General features: G+C 38.8%; 1 protein-coding gene across 2 annotated transcripts; it reads right to left on the bottom strand.

Moving 5' to 3' along the window:
- Positions 1-1,178: 1,178 nt before the first annotated feature.
- LOC108214615 (NADPH:adrenodoxin oxidoreductase, mitochondrial) lies at positions 1,179-18,077 on the bottom strand. Of its 2 annotated transcripts, XM_017386714.2 has the most exons (14): positions 17,876-18,077; positions 17,641-17,755; positions 16,987-17,091; positions 16,345-16,458; positions 16,190-16,243; positions 15,954-16,070; positions 15,430-15,539; positions 15,289-15,362; positions 15,142-15,203; positions 14,656-14,854; positions 14,426-14,480; positions 2,735-2,802; positions 2,222-2,367; positions 1,179-1,563 (listed from the first exon to the last, which is right to left on the bottom strand). In XM_017386714.2, the coding sequence occupies exons 2-14, from the start codon at positions 17,734-17,736 to the stop codon at positions 1,330-1,332; spliced, it is 1,434 nt and encodes a 477-aa protein (XP_017242203.1). In that variant the 5' UTR covers positions 17,737-17,755; positions 17,876-18,077; the 3' UTR covers positions 1,179-1,329. The 2 variants fall into 2 exon arrangements, with proteins under 2 accessions (XP_017242203.1, XP_063946537.1); XM_064090467.1 differs by having other exon boundaries at positions 17,641-18,077.
- Between the last annotated feature and the right edge of the window lie 86 nt (positions 18,078-18,163).

The following is an 18,163-nucleotide window of genomic DNA, read 5'->3' as shown; positions in this document are numbered from 1 at the left end:
GACACGTGGCGTGTTTTGTGTGGCTGAATTCCAGATTTTGGATATGGGTTATCAGCATTAATAATTAGAACAGGAGGATGGTGTCGTTGTCAGGTGGCTCAGGTATCCCACCTTAACAAACAAACTTGGGATAAGGCTTTATGCAGTGTTGCTACTTGCTATATACAATGTTTATTTATTTTGAAATTTAGAAAAAAATAGTGTTAGTCTCGTTTCAATTATTTTGGTTCGTCTCAATCAGTAGAGAAAATAGCTATCTTGTTAAAAAAATGTGAGCACAAAAAATTCTATGGGGACTAAAAGACATTTATATGAGGAGGATTCAGGATGATCCCAGTTCAAACCAGCAATAATATTTTTGCCTAAATTCCGTGATATTATTACCCAGAGCTATGAGGCTAACACTAATCTCCGTACCTACCAACGTCTAACACATCTTTATATATACTGTTACAGTAACTTTTTTTTTTTTTTTATAAATGTTAAACGGGTGTCCGGCCAGCTTGCGTGCACCTCGACTAATCCGGTTAGACTACTAGCACACTCATACCTGATACCCCGAGCATGGTAGCCCCTGCTGTTTCAATAACTTACTAGCAACTAATTACACGTTCCCCCGTTTCCGCATGATTATTTTGGTTTTGAATATATTCATCAACTGTATGCTGCTCTATTTACACTCCGAATGATTTATACTAGAAATAAGTCATTTATGTATATTAATAATCTCGTAAATTATATGTACTCCATTTGTTATAGTAGAAAACAGTCGTATACATGTTAGCACGATCGAGTCCTGAATTCCTAAATTTCTGAAATTTCGATCTTCTTTATGATTGTATATTTGTATCCAGTACACACAACTTTATTTGAATATGAACTTTTAGCACGTAATCTTGAGTATTGTCCTATGACTTGTGTTTGATGAAGGAATTCCTTGAAGTTACCCCAAAGTATATTTCCCTGCCTCAGAAGACACAAATTTACAGTATGACTAAAAAAGGAGCTTTATTAAGGTGAAAACACAAGTCATGAAGCAATCTACACAAGCATTGTGTTATATGAATGTTATAAGTATAATACTTGTGATGACAGATGACCAAGAAGATCGATATTGCCTCCAAGTAGGCTACATGGAGACCACGTCCTCTTTTTATGCAATCAAATTAAAACTTAAGTGGTTTCTAAAGGGGACTCTGTAAATTCCCATGTAATGAAGACAGGACAGTGTTATATCGTAGCAAACTAGGCTCATCTATATCTATATTCAAGAAAATACTATAGTGAAGGTTGCGGAAGAATAATATACTGTGTACAGATGTGAGGCTCTTAACTCATAGCAACTCGTAGCAGCTCATTCCACGACTGTAGTTTTTCTCTAGGCTTTCCTACTAAGCTTCCAAGCCTCTTCTCTTCATTATCAATCTTTTCCCAGCTGCTGAATGGAACAATTTTAACATTCCTATCATCTAATATATGAATGAGGCCATCCTTGCCGGGTTTCGCTAAAGCATTGGCGGAGAAGATGTCCCCTTTCTTAATGTCTTCAGTGATGCTCGCTACCTGTCATATATGCAGCTAATTAGCACATCTAGTCAGCAAAGAAAATTTTCCTTGTAGTCTGAACATTAAAGAGAGTAAATGCACAGACGCAGGACAGCACAAAGAAGCCCAAGGAAACTATTTGGGAACAATATCATAGACTTTGGAGGCCCAATAAGTAGAAAAGTCTGAAATATATATATATATATATATATATATATATATATATATATATATATATCATTATCTTTAAGTAAAATAGGGAAGGATGTCTTTTAGAATCAATTTTTAGTTAGGAAAGTATGATGTAGGTTTAGTATATATAATGACTAGCTATCTTGCAATGGGCAGATTGTGATTACTGATATTAATTTTATGTTCTCTGCATGAGGATTTACTGTGAAGTTATCCCCAAAACCCTGATCATTCAAGTCAGGTTTTTTTGTTATTGGGATAGGTGAATTCTTATAGATCCATCCCCCGAAGAAACCGGACATGATAATGTTTCATCATCCGGCTATTCATCCATCATCCCCCATCACCCATACTAAACAGGTTTTTGCTACCGTTCAATGTTCACAGCAACATATTTATCACTTGCCAAAAAAACAACATATTTATCTATAGATAAAGAATTAATATGTTCATAATCTATAGGTGCAGACTGCAGAGCATTTACCGTTTCTTCAGCACAATAGAGGTTGGTGGCAACAATTCCAGTAGGTCCCCTCTTCAACCACCCCGAAACATATAAACCCCTCTCAAATTGTGTAGTTTCCTCCGGATTATTGCTGAGAACTCTTCCCATTACATTTGGAACTATGCCTGATAAAAAGGGGAAAGAAAGAAGAAGCTATACTTAGACAAAATGTAAGATAAGCAATCTTCCAAAACCAAATACATTAATCACACACAGAAAAATACTTTGGACTATGATTTCCATATATAACATAAGCTAGTCATGACTTCCATATATAATGTTCAGTTTCAGAATATATTATAATTTATACATGCGTACTTGGGTATAAGATCAAATCTTATAGTACTCAAACTTGGCAAAACTTTGAAGTTCGGAAATTATCACTAGATAACATGTTTTTGCTCATGCATCAGATACTTAATCAAGCACAATCACAATTGTGATGATGATGAACAGCATTTCAACAAGTTCTTTTGCAGTATAATAATATACCTTTGTGATGATCAAAAGGCAAGCCATCTACTGGAACTGACTTATATCCAATGCTCTTCAGCACCAAACTGACAAAATAAAAAACAGAAGTATGTTGTCAAATTATTATGTATCTCACTAAACGATCTGAATCAACAATCACTTAAAGTCTAAAAATTAAGCTAGCATGCCAGAGAGATACCATGAACCAAAAATCATGACACAAAAAACATGTGTAAATAATATCACAAGTGCCACGACTGAGACGTCATGCACGAAAGACATAACCAGAATATAACTATATGTCATTACCCAAATTTCATTACAACCAAAAATTGGAGCACAAAATCACATTCATGACAAACAAATGGAGAATTTATTTCATAAAAAACATCATGGCAAGCTTAGACATGCCCTTACCGGATCAAGCAAGGATAACTCTTCCCTTTATGCTGCTGTGGATTCTTCTCAGTTGCCTAAACTGGCCTTTAATTACACCAATAACTCTTCCCTTTCTCTTCAGATCCCTACAAACTAAATGGAAAAATTCATCTTCAATGGTCAAGATCTGTCCAAATGGTGATACGAGGAAGAGGGAAAATTGGGTTTCTTGATGGTCCGTTAAAGAAACCAAATTCAATTGATCCTTCGTACAGTACGTGGGACACTCAAAAACCTTTGGTGATGTCTTGGTTCATCAACTCCATGGAAGAAAATATTGGGTCTTTATATTTGGTACATTCCACGGCCAAAGTCATTTGGGACAAGGTAAAAGTTGCATACTCCGATTTCGATAATTCAGCACAGTTGTGTGAACTGTGAATTAAGAGACAAAGCCAGGGACATCACAGAGTACTACACCACCCTTACCAAGTTATGGCAGGAGTTGGATCTGTTTGAGCCCAGTGATTGGTGAAGTGAGTATGTAGTCAAATATGCAAAACTGAAAGAAAAGACTTGTACGTATGGCTATCTTGCTGGATTTGACAAGGATCTACATGAAGTTAGGGGAAGAATGATTGGATTCGGACCATTGCCTCATATTGAAGAAGTCTTTGTTGAACTTCAAAGGGAGGGAAGTAGGCGAAAGATTATGCTTGGTGATCCTAGATCAACTATCCAATCAGAGGTCTCAGCACTGGTCTGTAGAAGTTATCAACGGAATCGAAAAACAAATTTCTCAATTGTATAAAGGCGTTTCGGGAAAGGGAATCGCTGGTATGACTACTGTAAATAAACCAATCACACTAGAGAAACTTGCTGAATATTGAATGGAAAGCCTCCAGATCAGAATCATCGTGAAAATCAAAGGCAGCCAGGACACTTTTAGAAGGATAGAGGTGCTTACCATACCAATGTTGAACGTGCTAAACAAAAATCTGGTCAAGATATAGGTGGCATCAGCCTCAATAAGGAGCAAATTGAGCGTCTTTATAAGCGACTCTCTCCTGATAAAACAACCGGTACTTCTTTAAATTGCTCAACAAGGTAATTTTCTTTCTCCCGATACTATTGCCCATAAAGGTTATATTCATTCAGCTCTAAATTGCAAGAAAAAGTAAGCTCTTAGATTATGATTCCAGTGCTTCAGATCATACGAATGGTTGTGCTCAATTATTGCCTCCTATTATGAATAATGGGCATATTACTAAAGTTAGAGTTGTCGATGGGTCAGTGTCTCCTAATGCTGGAATTGGAACTGTTAAAATTAATTCAACTCTTGTTCTTGCGTCTGTATTACATGTTCCAAAGCTATCATCTAATCTATCATCTGTAAGCAAAATTTTAAGGAATGTAATTGTCGAGTCGTTTTCTCACAGATTGGTTGTGAATTTCAGGGCTTGAATTCAGGGAAGAGGAATTACTAATTTTATTATTTTTATTAATTTTAAATCATATTTTCTTATTTCTTATTTCCCATTTGTAAGGAAAATGATAACATGATGGCTTCGTGTTTGTCTTGGAGTAGAACACATTAGAATAAAGAAGAGTTAAATGATGGCTTCATGTTAGCCTCGGAGTAGAACACATTAGAATTAAGAAAATTTATGTTGATTTGTCTCTCATTGTTTATATAACTTCTTTATATTTATTTTTATAATAAGACAGGGAAAAGGGTTATTCAAGAATAACCAAAAATATCTAACCAAACTACAAATTATCCCTATGTTCAGTTATAATAATTTAATGTGTGTGTGTGTGTGTGTGTAAAGCTAATATTAAACTATAAGCTAGAAATTAGTCTAAGCCCTTAGAGCAACTCCAAAGGTGATCCCTGTTTTAAATTCCTAAATTATAGTAAAATAATGATTACCTAAAATATAATCAAAATGGTGATTTACTCCATGATCTCCTTAATATTAGTTTCCTATATATTAAAAATAATATTTAAGTAGTAAAAATATAATATATTTTGAGTAGTATATTATATTTAATTAGTATGTATAAGATAGTGGAAGATGATTTGTTAATAATAGGGGATCAAACTCCCTTCCTCAAAGGGGATGAGTTTTCTCTCACCTGAAATTTATAGGGATAGGGATTGTGGTTGGAGTAATAGTTTTGGAGCTAAATCTCTAAAAGTGTCCACATGGCGGAGATATAGGTAAGGACTCTCCTCCATTGGAAATGCTCTTGGATTAATCTAATCGCCTCCTAGAGGTCTGCAATGGATCCAGAGAGGCCCACACAGAAGCCCAAACCATTAATAACGTTTACTAGAAGAGGCCCAAAGCGCACAGGAGAAGGCCCGAAAGACACAAGGGCAGAAAGGTAAATGCAGCAAGAAAGGGCAGCGATAAGGGGGAATAGCAGGGAGAATTAGGGTTATGGATTATGTGTTGAGTAAACCTCTCTGAGGATTTGGAGTTCCAGCTACTCGAAAGTCTGGGTTTGTATTTCTGTTTAAGTGCTGCTAAGTACGTTGCAGTGTTGATTTTCAGTAACAAGTGAGTAAAAGTTATCTAGTCTATTACAAATTGGTATCAGAGCATTCTACGATCATGGTGCCGCCGCCCGAAACAAGAAACAATCAACGGTTGGACCAAATGGAAGAAACGATCACAGAACTCCGTCGTACCATGTCAGAGGACATTACGGGTGCTGTGAATCTAGTTGCCGCCGATTTGCAAAAAACCCTAGTCTCTCAAATCACATCCAGTTTGGACCAGGTCACTCAAAAGCTGCAGATCCGTATAGATCGGGCCCGCGAAAACAATGAGACCCTCATTTCGGACGTCACAAAGAAACAGGATGAGTTTCAAGCGGAAATGCGAGCTACTGTCGCAGCACTGCGCCGGGGAGCTGTTGGAGGTAGTTTCGGTGGGTCTGGAGTGGGTTTTGCTGGTAGCTCCAACCGAAACAAAGATGATGAGATACCGGAGGATCACCGGGATTGGGGGGTGGCACTAATCCAGGGAGTAATTGGAAATACAGGAAACTGGACCTTCCAGTTTTTGATGGTAGCAACCCAGATGGGTGGATCCTTCGCGCAGAGCGATATTTTGCTTTTTATCGCCTCGGTGACGCAGAGAAACTGGAAGCAGCGGTGGTGGGTTTTGATGGCGATGCGTTGTTATGGTACCAGTGGGAAAATAGTAGACGGCCGATTCGTCACTGGAGTGAACTGCGCCGTTTGATCCTTCAACAATTCCGTCCACTGCATTCGGGGTCCTTATGTGAACAGTGGTTGGCTGTCAAACAAACCGGCACAGTTGCAGAGTTTCGCCGCACTTTTATTGAAATGGCTGCACCTCTCGAGAACATACCAGAGAACATCTTGTTGGGGCACTTTGTGAATGGGTTAAAGGAAGAAATCAGGGCAGAGGTTCGGGTAATGGGGCTTTATAATCTGGAACAGGCCATGGACCTTGCACTCAAAATAGAGGAGAAGAATAGAATTCGAGGGCTACAGGCGGACGAAGGTAAGTCCCTGGCTCGTACCCATCGTTCCAATTCATATAGTCAGTTTTCATTTTCAACTGCTAACCCTCCAACTAGTAATTGGGGGGGTTTAATGGGTCTAAATCTGCCTCATGGGGTTCTACTTCTGGATCGGGGTCTTCTTCCCCCAGTATTGGTTCCCAGTCAAACTCTGTGAACTCGGGTGTGACACCTAATAAGGGTGGGTTACCAACCGCCAAACCAGTTGGGGAAGTGCGACGGTTGTCTGATAAAGAGTTGCAGTACAAGCGGGAACGGGGTCTTTGCTTTAGGTGTGATGATAAATGGATGGCCGGACATCGGTGTAAGAAGCGGGAGTTGAATGTATTGTTAACACAGGAGGACGAGGAAGAACCACTGATTGAAGAACCAGGACCGGGGGAGGATGAGCCGAGTCTGATCAACTCAGCTGTATCGTTGAATTTTGTGGTGGGTTTGACATCTCCTAAGACTATGAAAGTGAAAGGAAAAATTGTAGGACAGGAGGTGATTGTGATGATCGATCCCGGGGCAACCCACAATTTCTTGTCTCGAGCAACAATACAGAAATTGGGGCTGCCCGTAGATGAAACCAAGGGATTCGGCGTAGCACTGGGGAATGGGGAAGAAGTACGGGGTACGGGTGAGTGTCGTGGCATTTTGTTGCAGTTGGAAAGTGTGGATGTCGTGGAAGATTTCTTGCCATTTGAATTAGGGAATTCAGATGTCATATTGGGGGTTCAATGGTTAGAAAAGTTGGGGGCTGTAACTACAAATTGGAAGTCTCAGCTAATGAAATTCAAGGTGGGGCAGCGATCAGTAACAATACAGGGAGATGCCACCTTAGACTGCTCCCGAATATCTCTTAAAGCAATGTTGCGAACAGTTAGAAAAACAGGAGGAGGAATTCTGGTGGAATTAACGAAATTAGAGGCTGATCAGAAGGGTACAGAAGTCCACCCAAGCAAAGCAGTGCCACCATTCTTGGCAGAAGTGGTGAATAGCCGAGGCCAAGCTTTCCAGGAAGTGGAAGGATTACCTCCCCAACGCAGCCATGACCATGCTATTGTGTTGAAACAAGGCAGTAACCCGGTTAGTGTACGCCCGTACCGGTACCCACATTCACAAAAAGATGAGATTGAGAAGTTGGTTCGAGAAATGTTAGCAGCGAAAATTATTCAACCATCTGTTAGTCCTTTCTCCAGCCCGGTTTTGTTGGTGAAAAAGAAAGACGGCTCGTGGAGGTTTTGTGTGGATTACCGAGCTTTAAATAAAGAAACCGTGCCGGACAAGTACCCTATTCCAGTAATCGAAGAGCTGCTTGATGAGTTACATGGGGCGAAACTATTCAGCAAATTGGATCTCAAAGCAGGCTACCATCAGATTCGAATGCGGGCAGAGGATGTGCATAAGACTGCATTCCGAACACACGAAGGGCATTATGAGTTTCTGGTTATGCCCTTCGGATTAATGAATGGGCCCTCTACATTTCAGTCCCTCATGAATGTGGTTTTCCAGCCTTTCCTCCGCAAGTTTGTATTAGTTTTTTTTGATGACATTTTGATATACAGTCGGAATGAGGAGGAGCACCGGGGGCACGTGGCATCAGTCCTAGACACACTGATTGAACAGCAACTGGTAGCAAATTTGAAAAAGTGTGAGTTTGGAAGGGCTGAAATTGCTTACTTGGGACATGTTATATCTGCCGGAGGGGTAGCTGCAGACCGCAGTAAGATCCAAGCGATGCTGGATTGGCCAGTCCCGCAAAATCTTCGGGAGTTGCGTGGGTTCTTGGGACTCACCGGATACTACAGAAAATTTGTGGCTCATTATGCACAAATTGCGCATCCATTGACTGAGCAGTTAAAAAAGGACCAATTTGGATGGTCTCAGGATGCCACAACTGCATTTAATCTGCTGAAACAAGCCATGAGTTCCGCTCCGGTGTTGTCGATGCCTGACTTCACCGTACCTTTTACATTGGAAACGGATGCTTCGGGATATGGCATAGGTGCTGTGTTGTTACAACAAGGGAAGCCGGTTGCATTTTTTAGCAAAATCTTGGGAGTCCAGGCACGATCCAAGTGTGTGTATGAAAAAGAATTAATTGCAATCTGTTTAGCTGTACAGAGATGGAAACATTACTTGATGGGGCGCCATTTTATCATTCATACGGACCAGCAAAGTCTCCGTTTTATTATGCAGCAAAGGGAAGTGGGGGCAAACTACCAGAAATGGATCAGTAAACTTATGGGTTTTGATTTTGATGTGCACTATAAACCAGGCCCCGCAAATAAGGTTGCGGATGCACTGTCCAGAAAGAATACAGGGGAAATCATCTTGAACATGTTACTTTCCACATGTGTGTTGGACTGGCAGAAGCTAGATCAGGAGGTGAATCGAGATAGTTTTTTGAGCAAGTTGAAGGCAGACTTAGTAGGGGGAATTCGTGAGCACTTGGATTTTGAAGTAGTGCAAGGCAGATTGTTGTATAAAAAGCGGGTAGTGGTACCACAGAAGTCAGGATTTATTGCCCAGTTGCTCCGAGAACACCACGATTCTCCGGTTGGCGGGCATTCAGGTGAAGTAAAAACGTCTTTACGTTTAGCAACTGACTGGTTTTGGGTTGGGATGCGGAAGGACGTGTCTGAATATGTACGCCAGTGTCCGATTTGCCAACAGAATAAGGATTCCAACAGAAGTCCGGCCGGGCTGTTGCAACCCTTGCCGATTCCATCACAGGTCTGGGATCAGATTTCCATGGATTTCATTGAGGGCTTACCTCCATCTCGAGGTTATGACACGGTGCTAGTGGTGGTTGACAGGCTCACAAAGTATGCACATTTTTTGTTGCTGAAGCATCCTTTTTCAGCAGTGACAGTGGCCGATCTGTTTGTCAAAGAGGTGATCCGTTTGCACGGGTTTCCAACCTCGATAGTATCAGACAGAGATCGAATATTTCTCAGCGGATTTTGGCGTGAATTGTTCCGTCTCCAGGGCACCACACTGACTCGGAGTACAGCGTATCACCCACAAACGGATGGACAATCCGAGGTGGTTAATAAGTGTCTGGAAACTTACTTACGCTGCTTCGCATCTTCACAGCCAAGGACATGGGCTAAATGGATCCCTTGGGCTGAATTCTCTTACAATACGTCCCCACATTCATCTCTCAAGGTATCACCCTTTCAGGCCCTGTATGGGCGAACTCCTCCCCATCTCTTACGTGTGGGTACTGGCCAGACCCCAGTGGGGAACTTGGAAGAAGAACTGCAGTTACGTGATGCCGTATTAGATGAACTGCGAGTTAATTTATTGAGGGCTCAACAAATCATGCGGAATGCAGCTGATGAGCATAGGCGGGAAGAAGTTTTTCAGGTGGGTGACTCAGTTACCTTAAGCTGCAACCATATCGTCAAAAATCTTTGGCAAAACGCCATTTTGAAAAGTTAGCAGCTCGATACTATGGGCCATTTACTATTGTTGCAAGAGTTGGTGCGGTGGCCTACAAGTTAGAATTACCGGTCCAGAGTCACATCCACCCTGTGTTTCATGTCTCACAGTTGAGACGGGCGATTGGTCCGATTCCATCCTCCCCTACTCTGCCTAATCAAGTTTCCCCAGATCTGGAATTGATTACTATACCCGAGGCAGTGCTGGATGTGCGTTCTCGTTCACACGAACAGTCAGTCACGACAGAGGTCTTACTGAAGTGGTGCAATATGCCTGAGTTTGAAGCAACCTGGGAGGACGCAGATGTGATCACAGAACAGTTTCCAGATTTTCACCTTGAGGACAAGGTGCGTCTTTGGGCGGGGGGTAATGCAATGGATCCAGAGAGGCCCACACAGAAGCCCAAACCATTAATAACGTTTACTAGAAGAGGCCCAAAGCGCACGGGAGAAGGCCCGAAAGACACAAGGGCAGAAAGGTAAATGCAGCAAGAAAGGGCAGCGATAAGGGGGAATAGCAGGGAGAATTAGGGTTATGGATTATGTGTTGAGTAAACCTCTCTGAGGATTTGGAGTTCCAGCTACTCGAAAGTCTGGGTTTGTATTTCTGTTTAAGTGCTGCTAAGTACGTTGCAGACTTGCAGTGTTGATTTTCAGTAACAAGTGAGTAAAAGTTATCTAGTCTATTACAAGGTCACCACACACAACTAACATACATCCCCCCATCCTCCCATACATGATCTTACATAATCTCCTCTGTTTCTAATTTGATTTTTCTCTTCAATCGATGAAACTTTTTGAAATCTGACTTCACAGTATTTTTCTCCATCTCCCAACAATCAATTTTCGACGCGATTTAGAAATATTTTTATTTAGGTTTCTAGTTTTTATTTTAAGGAGGTCTCTTGTGGCATAAGACCATACATACATACACACACACATATATACATACATACATATATGTGTGTGTGTGCGCGCGCGCGCAAATGAACAAATGGAAACAAAAATCAAAATAGAAACTTAAAACAAATTTAAGCCATAGATGAATCTAATCTAATGGTCCCTGGATGTCACCACACACAATTAAAAATTTAAAATACACCCTCCCACACTTGACCCCACATAATCCTATCCGTTTCTAATTTATTTTTCCCATCAATCGGTGAGCTTTTTTTAAATTAGTTTCTTCATCTGGCAACGATCAATTGGCATACCATATATGCTATATTTCGATGTGATTTAGAAATTTTTTATTTTAGTTTCTAGTTTTTATTTTTAAAGGTGTTTCTAGTGGAGCAGGACCCTGTGTGTGTGTGTAAGCAATGGCTTAAATACAAACCAAATTATAGTACAAACTACAAAATTAATCTAGACTCAAAGATGAATCTAACTATTGGCCCCTAAAAGTCATCACACAATTAAAATACACCCTCTCACACATGATCCACATAATCCCTCCCGTTTTTAATTTGATTTTTCCCGTCAATTAGTGAGCTTTTTTCGAAATCTGACTTCACTGTGTTTTTATCATCTCCCAACGATCAATTTGCTTGTGCTATATATCGATGCGATTTAGAAATTTTTTATTTTAGTAAGACCATATATATATACTAGAATTAACTAACTACAGCAATTATATTTAGCGATTGTTCAACTATTTTTAATTAAATGAATACATACATACATACATATATACATACATACAGGGACGGATTTAAACTGGGGGCATTGGGGTACTTGCCCCAAGTAGATTTTCTAGAGTTAATTACTTGGTATTATACAAATTGTTTTCCTAGTGGGAGCCTTGCCCCTATGGTTGGAGCATCTAGCGTATTTTAGAGGTAGCCATCCTTGCATGCTACAACCCTCTTTTTGGTAAAGTTCTAAAGCTCAGCCCAGCTCTTTCAAGGCAAGATACACCCAAAATAATAACAGACAGCAAACAAATCAAAAGCAGCAAACATTGCTCGTGCCCTCCCCGCTTTAATCTCTTTTTACAAACAAAACAAACTCCCCTACTTTAATCCTTGCCCCAAAAGGTTTGAATTCCTGGATATGTCCCTGCATACATACATATTATATATATATATAAATAAATATATATTAATCAATCTTCAATCACCACTGCCACTCTTAATAATGGCAGCCATCACTAAATTTTTCCGCAACTAGGGGTAGAAGAGAGGTAGCCGGAGAAGGAGAAAGGAAGGGAAGAAAGTGATGAGAAAGGTAAAGAAATGGACTGGGTGAGGAGAGGTAGTAGCGGGAGATGCGGCTGGGCTGGGATGGGAGGATTAAGGATGGTAGCCAACAAGCAAGATTGGTGAATGATCGAGAAGTGGAATCGTAGTGCGGTGCAGGGAAGAAAGAGGGTGGGATGAGGCGAGGCAACATTGGTGTGATTGGAGAGGGGTGAAGTGGCTGGTGGGTTGGGGTGTTGGTGGTGGTGGGGGTGGTGGTTGGTTTGGTGGTTTGGGGTGTTGACGGTGGTGGCAGTAGCTGGGTGGGGCTATTGGGTTGGATATGATGATCACTTAATATTACTACGCTAATCAATGATGCTTCTAATTTCTATTCTAGTATTTGGATCTCTTTGATCATTTGCCTATATATAACAATATAAATCTACATTTTGCATCAATGGAGACTACATCTTGTTTATCAGCTTTTACTTCTTATAAAATGAGATTTTAGCACATGATTTTTAGGTCATAGTATTTCACAAGTCCCTAGAGAAGAGACCTCATATACCAATTGTTGGGTGCTTTTATATTAGAAGTAAAAGCTAATAAAAAGATGGAGACTTATATCGATGCAATATGGATGTCGAATGTAGCTATATTTGGTTATATATAATATTCAAAAACATTTAGCCATAGGTGGCTTTATATAGAGCCTACACCTAACAAAAAAACTTATATATCTCATACTAATCTACTACATTCAAAAATAAATCTGTTGGTCTACATTGACTAGTTATCCTTAATAATCAAAAATGTATATTTCAAATACTATAAATAGTATCGATAGTTTTAATTCATAAAATGAGGTGTCCTTATTCATGTGGAGTGTTCTTGGCTATTTGTTGCTCTGTGCAACTAGTTGATGTGGTTATGTTACTTTACGGTTTGTTTCCAATTGCATGTAAGTGGCCTATCCAACATGTACCTTCTCTGACACAACTCCTGAACTTCCCTGGTGGCCAGCCCTCGGCAGGCAGTTTTAACTGATTAATAGAGCTACTGGGGACCACAAAGAATTAGAGGCACCATGGCGAGTTTAAATACACTAGGTCTGAAAAAGAGGCAGTCCAGATGATGCACTTGCACATTCGGAAGACACTTTCTCTGGAGTGTTGGTTCTTGATGATAAGAAAAAACTGCTAAGCTTCTGGTGCAACCTAAAGATGGTATGACCTGGCTAGGACTTGCGATTGTTTGCAGCAGAAGCAACTATATTAATTATTTTAAGTTGAAGGTAATCCCGTCAACAGGCTTGGGAATAAAAACTGAGAAGTGTTTGTCTGCAGTGTTAAGCAATAACACTCAAGTACAAATGCTAAACCTTTCTAGAGAGGTAGCTCGCATGAATCTGTGCGTGTGTGTATCTATTTTACTCTGTTCTATATCAAAGAAATATAATCACTGATTTTGCTACTGACATATATTATTTTCCAAAAATAACAAGGTCTGCTTCTTAATTACATGATCTAATTGTCATTTGTTATTTATCATTTCCTCACGAGGAATGGGATGTAACCCCCCATAAGGACGCTACTGACATGTATTGTTTGTCAAGAATAACGAAGTCTTCTTCTTGAGTACATGATTTGATAGTTATTTGTCCTTTTCTCGCAAAGGGCGGGGATGTTTCCAGTGGGGGAGTATAACCCCGTAATAATTCTGCCCCGTAGCTGTGTGAGAACTTGCACATTAGATACAGATGAATACTAAAATTTGCTTCCTGTTTCCACATATTATATTATAGTACTCTTAAAGGGTTTTCACCTTTTACTGCTAGAACTGAAAGGGCATGATACTCTTAAGATTATTCAAATTTCAAATTATAGTCATAATACTCTTAAAATTGTTCAAATTATAGACATGAGGTTCATAAAAGAGCTGAACGAGGGAATTGGAAACCACTTAAGATTTATACCCGAAAGATAATATAGTAAAAATGTATATAAGGGTAGAGACGTGCATTGGCTTGTGTGAAGTTAGTTTTGTGTATAATTTGGATTAATTATATATCACCTGTTAATAGTTCCACACGAACACTCAGATCAGAAATGCAATACAAATTTAGCGGGGAAAAAAACAAATAGTTTGGGCTTTACCCGCAACCAAGCTCTTCAAACTGTCCAGTACCTACTGCGGTTTGTATTCCGGTGCCTTCATATTACAAAAGAAAATTAAAAAGAAAAAACAGACCGATTAAATTATTTTTTTAAAAAAATGAAGCAAGTAAGAAAAAATTCAAAAAGCTATATCCTAAACTACCTAGCAAAAGTATAGAAGACAAAAAGTGCCTTACATATTAGAACACATAGTTTGGGAAAAAAAATACCTCTAAGAACTGTTTTTTCAAGCTGAACACCAGCTACATGGCCACTTTTCTCATTTGATTCAACAAATTTATCTGGTTTTCGATAAAAAACAAAGTGGAGTTCACGTTGACCTGGACTAGGACCAGATGTTTCTGAGGAGGCAGCCTTGGAGAGTAATTCATAAACTCTCCTTCGAATCCGATTACTCTTCATCTCTTCCTTTGCCAAGTAAAACACAAATTCACAATTTAAAATTTCAGCGATGACAAACAAAAATAAGGCATTAGGATATAACAACAGTAGTAACAGAAAATAAAAACGAAAAAACAAAAAACAGATATAATGGGAAAAGAATATTGGCAGATAGTTGATCGGCCAAAGCTACAGCAACAAATAATTTATGCCACAGCTTCTAGGTTCAAGCAAACATTCTACATACAAACTAGAACAGGTCACAATTTTCTATCAAGATATGATGGAGCTACGGGATCTGTTAGAGAATATACCTCATCAGCAGGAGTTGTTAGAAGGTCCACATTCTGAATGTGAATATATAAATCCTTAATACCTACAAGTAGAAACACAAAAAAATTGCAGATGCTACATAAAGTGTATACATGATATAAGTAACCAAATACAGGATTCAAATTTACCAAGAATTTCACGAAGCTCTTTTGCTGTACAGGCTGCCTGCACTGGCCCACGTCTTCCGACCAAATACACTTTCCTGCAGTTCTCTAAGTATCAAACAGAATAGCTTACCATTCTTAGTTATCAAACTATAGATGAGAAACCTGATTGAGCTCTCATATAGAGCATCCAAGGCACTGCTTGCAATGTCAGTTGTTGCCAATTCAGTGGTTGGTCTCAGAAGTAATCTCGCAACATCAAGAGCCACATTTCCCTTGAGGCAAAGAAAAACCCAAAATTTGAACATTTTCACAGAGATAAATGCTTGTGTTGACACCTCTAAGTTCAAAACAGAAGATGTAAGATATTACGTAGACGAAAGATGGCATACTAGGAATTCTGAACATTAAATATATTTCTTGTAAGTAAATGGTACTCCAGATTTTATGGTACTGGGTAATTAGAACATACACAAGATAACGGGGAAAAAGATATAGTTATGCATTAAATATCTAATAGAAACATACATCACAAATGAAGAATCATGCTCATCTGTGGTCTATTGTGCAGATGGTAAATGCTTGTAGCGGTGTCAAGTGGTTCGTTGTTATTTTAATAGGACTAACCTACTATATTATCGGTTCATATAGGCAGCATTATCAGTTGATATTCTCGTATATATACATACCTGACCAAGAACGACAGCTGTATCAGTGCTTTTTAAATCCGGGGCCAGATTGCTGCAATCAGGATGCCCATTGTACCACCATACAAATTCTCGGGCAGAGTGTATCCCAGATAGATCCTAGATGAAGAATATCACCCAAATGTCAAGAAAACCACAGAATAAAACTAATATAGAATGGCATGCATATGTTCTCTGCATCAGTAACTTAAGAAGATTAAAGTTTGATATTTGCATACTTCTCCGGGAATGCCAAAAGCTCTGTCACTTTCTGCACCATAAGCCAAGACAACCTGTTTGATCCCATCTTTACTTTTTGTTAACGTATATATACAGCATATTATAAAGCAATATGCTACCTTCAACAAATGTGTTCATATAGTGTGTGTCTTACCACATGATACAAGTCACGGAGCTCAGACAAAGATATGGAAGATCCAAGAGTAACATTCCCAATATATGAAAACCGATCATTGTGCGCAACCCGAGAAAACTGGTTGGTAACAATCTGTTTCAAGTTCTCTGTTAAAATACCCTCAACTATGTGGATTGTGTAAACTTAAAAGAAAAACAACTTTGTTTCATACACCTAGAAAAACACACAAAGTTTTCTAATCATTCATATGCAGCTTTTGCAAGCACTAACCGTTTTATGACATGTATAATTAAAAAAGCAACAATATTATTCATGACCATCTGATACCTCAAAGCATAACAGGCTTATTCTCATTAGTGATAAACTAATTGGAAGGACATTTGGATAGCTGAACCAAAAGTTGGGGCTTTTTTTTTTGCTCAATAGAAGTTGGTGCATTTATATATAATGCTGCTGTATTTTTATCTGAAATGATATCATAATTATAACACACACCCTCTACATCACAAATTACAACCCAAAAGCATTGCATTAACCTGAAAAACAAATTAAGTTCAAAACGAGAAGTGCCATTATACAATATACTACATTGTATTATTCATAAAAATTCTAATGATATATAAGCTCAAAGGCACTGGCCAAAACTTACAAACTTCAAACCTTTGTTTCAGGATGATCAGGTGCTACACCAGACCTAACTAATCCAAACGGTGTTGGTAACCGATCAACTATATCGACCTCTGCATTTTGATGAGCTTTCAACATCTGCTCGAAATTAAAATGAAAAAACATGACAAAAAAGGGGGGAAATTAAATAAGCAATCATCCTACATGTTCCTACAGACAAAATCTCAATTTCAATATTGCACACACACACATACATATATATAGATATATAGATATATCAAAGTGCATTAGAGACAAAAATCTACGAAGCAAGAATGCAGGTGTGGCGTGTGGGTGGTAATACAAGAAATCAAGAATTCGACATATATGATAATAGGAGGATTCCAGCGCAAGGGGATATCGTATATATCAATATCAATATAATAGAAATACACGTTTGATGATATGCATAATATAACTTCTAAGTTCTTAACATAACAAACAAACACTTCATCAAAGTCAAAATCAAAGACATGACTTCATCATTCAAAACACAAGAACTCGACCTAAATTTCCAATTTTGCATATGTGAACATAAACCTCAATACTTTTACATGCTAGTCCACATCAATACTTGTTTCCTGTCGAAGTAGTTAACACTGATTTCAAGTATGAAAAGTGAAAATAAATTCGTATTAAGCAATGTACCTTTTCGGCAGTGTAAAAACCAGCAGGTCCGCTTCCAACGACGCAGACGCGCAATGGATGAGAAGAAAACGACGAATAGCATCTTCTCAGAAACATTTTTGCGGTGCAAGAACTCCTGAGAATCATTTTCACTCTCGATTTTAGTGTTTATTTTTATGTAATTATCAAGCGAAGAATGTAAATATTTCACAAGCAAGATGAAGTTTAAATTGCAAACAATTCATGTAATGCTAACTTGTCTCAGGCAATATGTCAAACAGGTGATGCTTGCTAACACATATAGGGGGAAAAAAACAATAATAATAATAATAATATAAAATTTAAAAAGAAAGAGCCGAGGAATGTAATTATGGATGTCTATTCAATCGGAGCGAACGAGCGAGAATCTATACAACTGTTCTCGACTACTTCGATGCTCAATTCTGAAAGTCATTATATTATATGTTTTATAATTTATCCAACCGATTAAATATCTAATTATTTCGATGTAATTAATTTTTGTTCCATGATTTTATTAATTAAT

This window comes from Daucus carota, chromosome 3 (assembly GCF_001625215.2).
Source record: "Daucus carota subsp. sativus chromosome 3, DH1 v3.0, whole genome shotgun sequence".
Classification (NCBI taxonomy): Eukaryota; Viridiplantae; Streptophyta; class Magnoliopsida; order Apiales; family Apiaceae; genus Daucus; species Daucus carota.
This window is presented reverse-complemented; position numbering and strand designations above follow the sequence as displayed.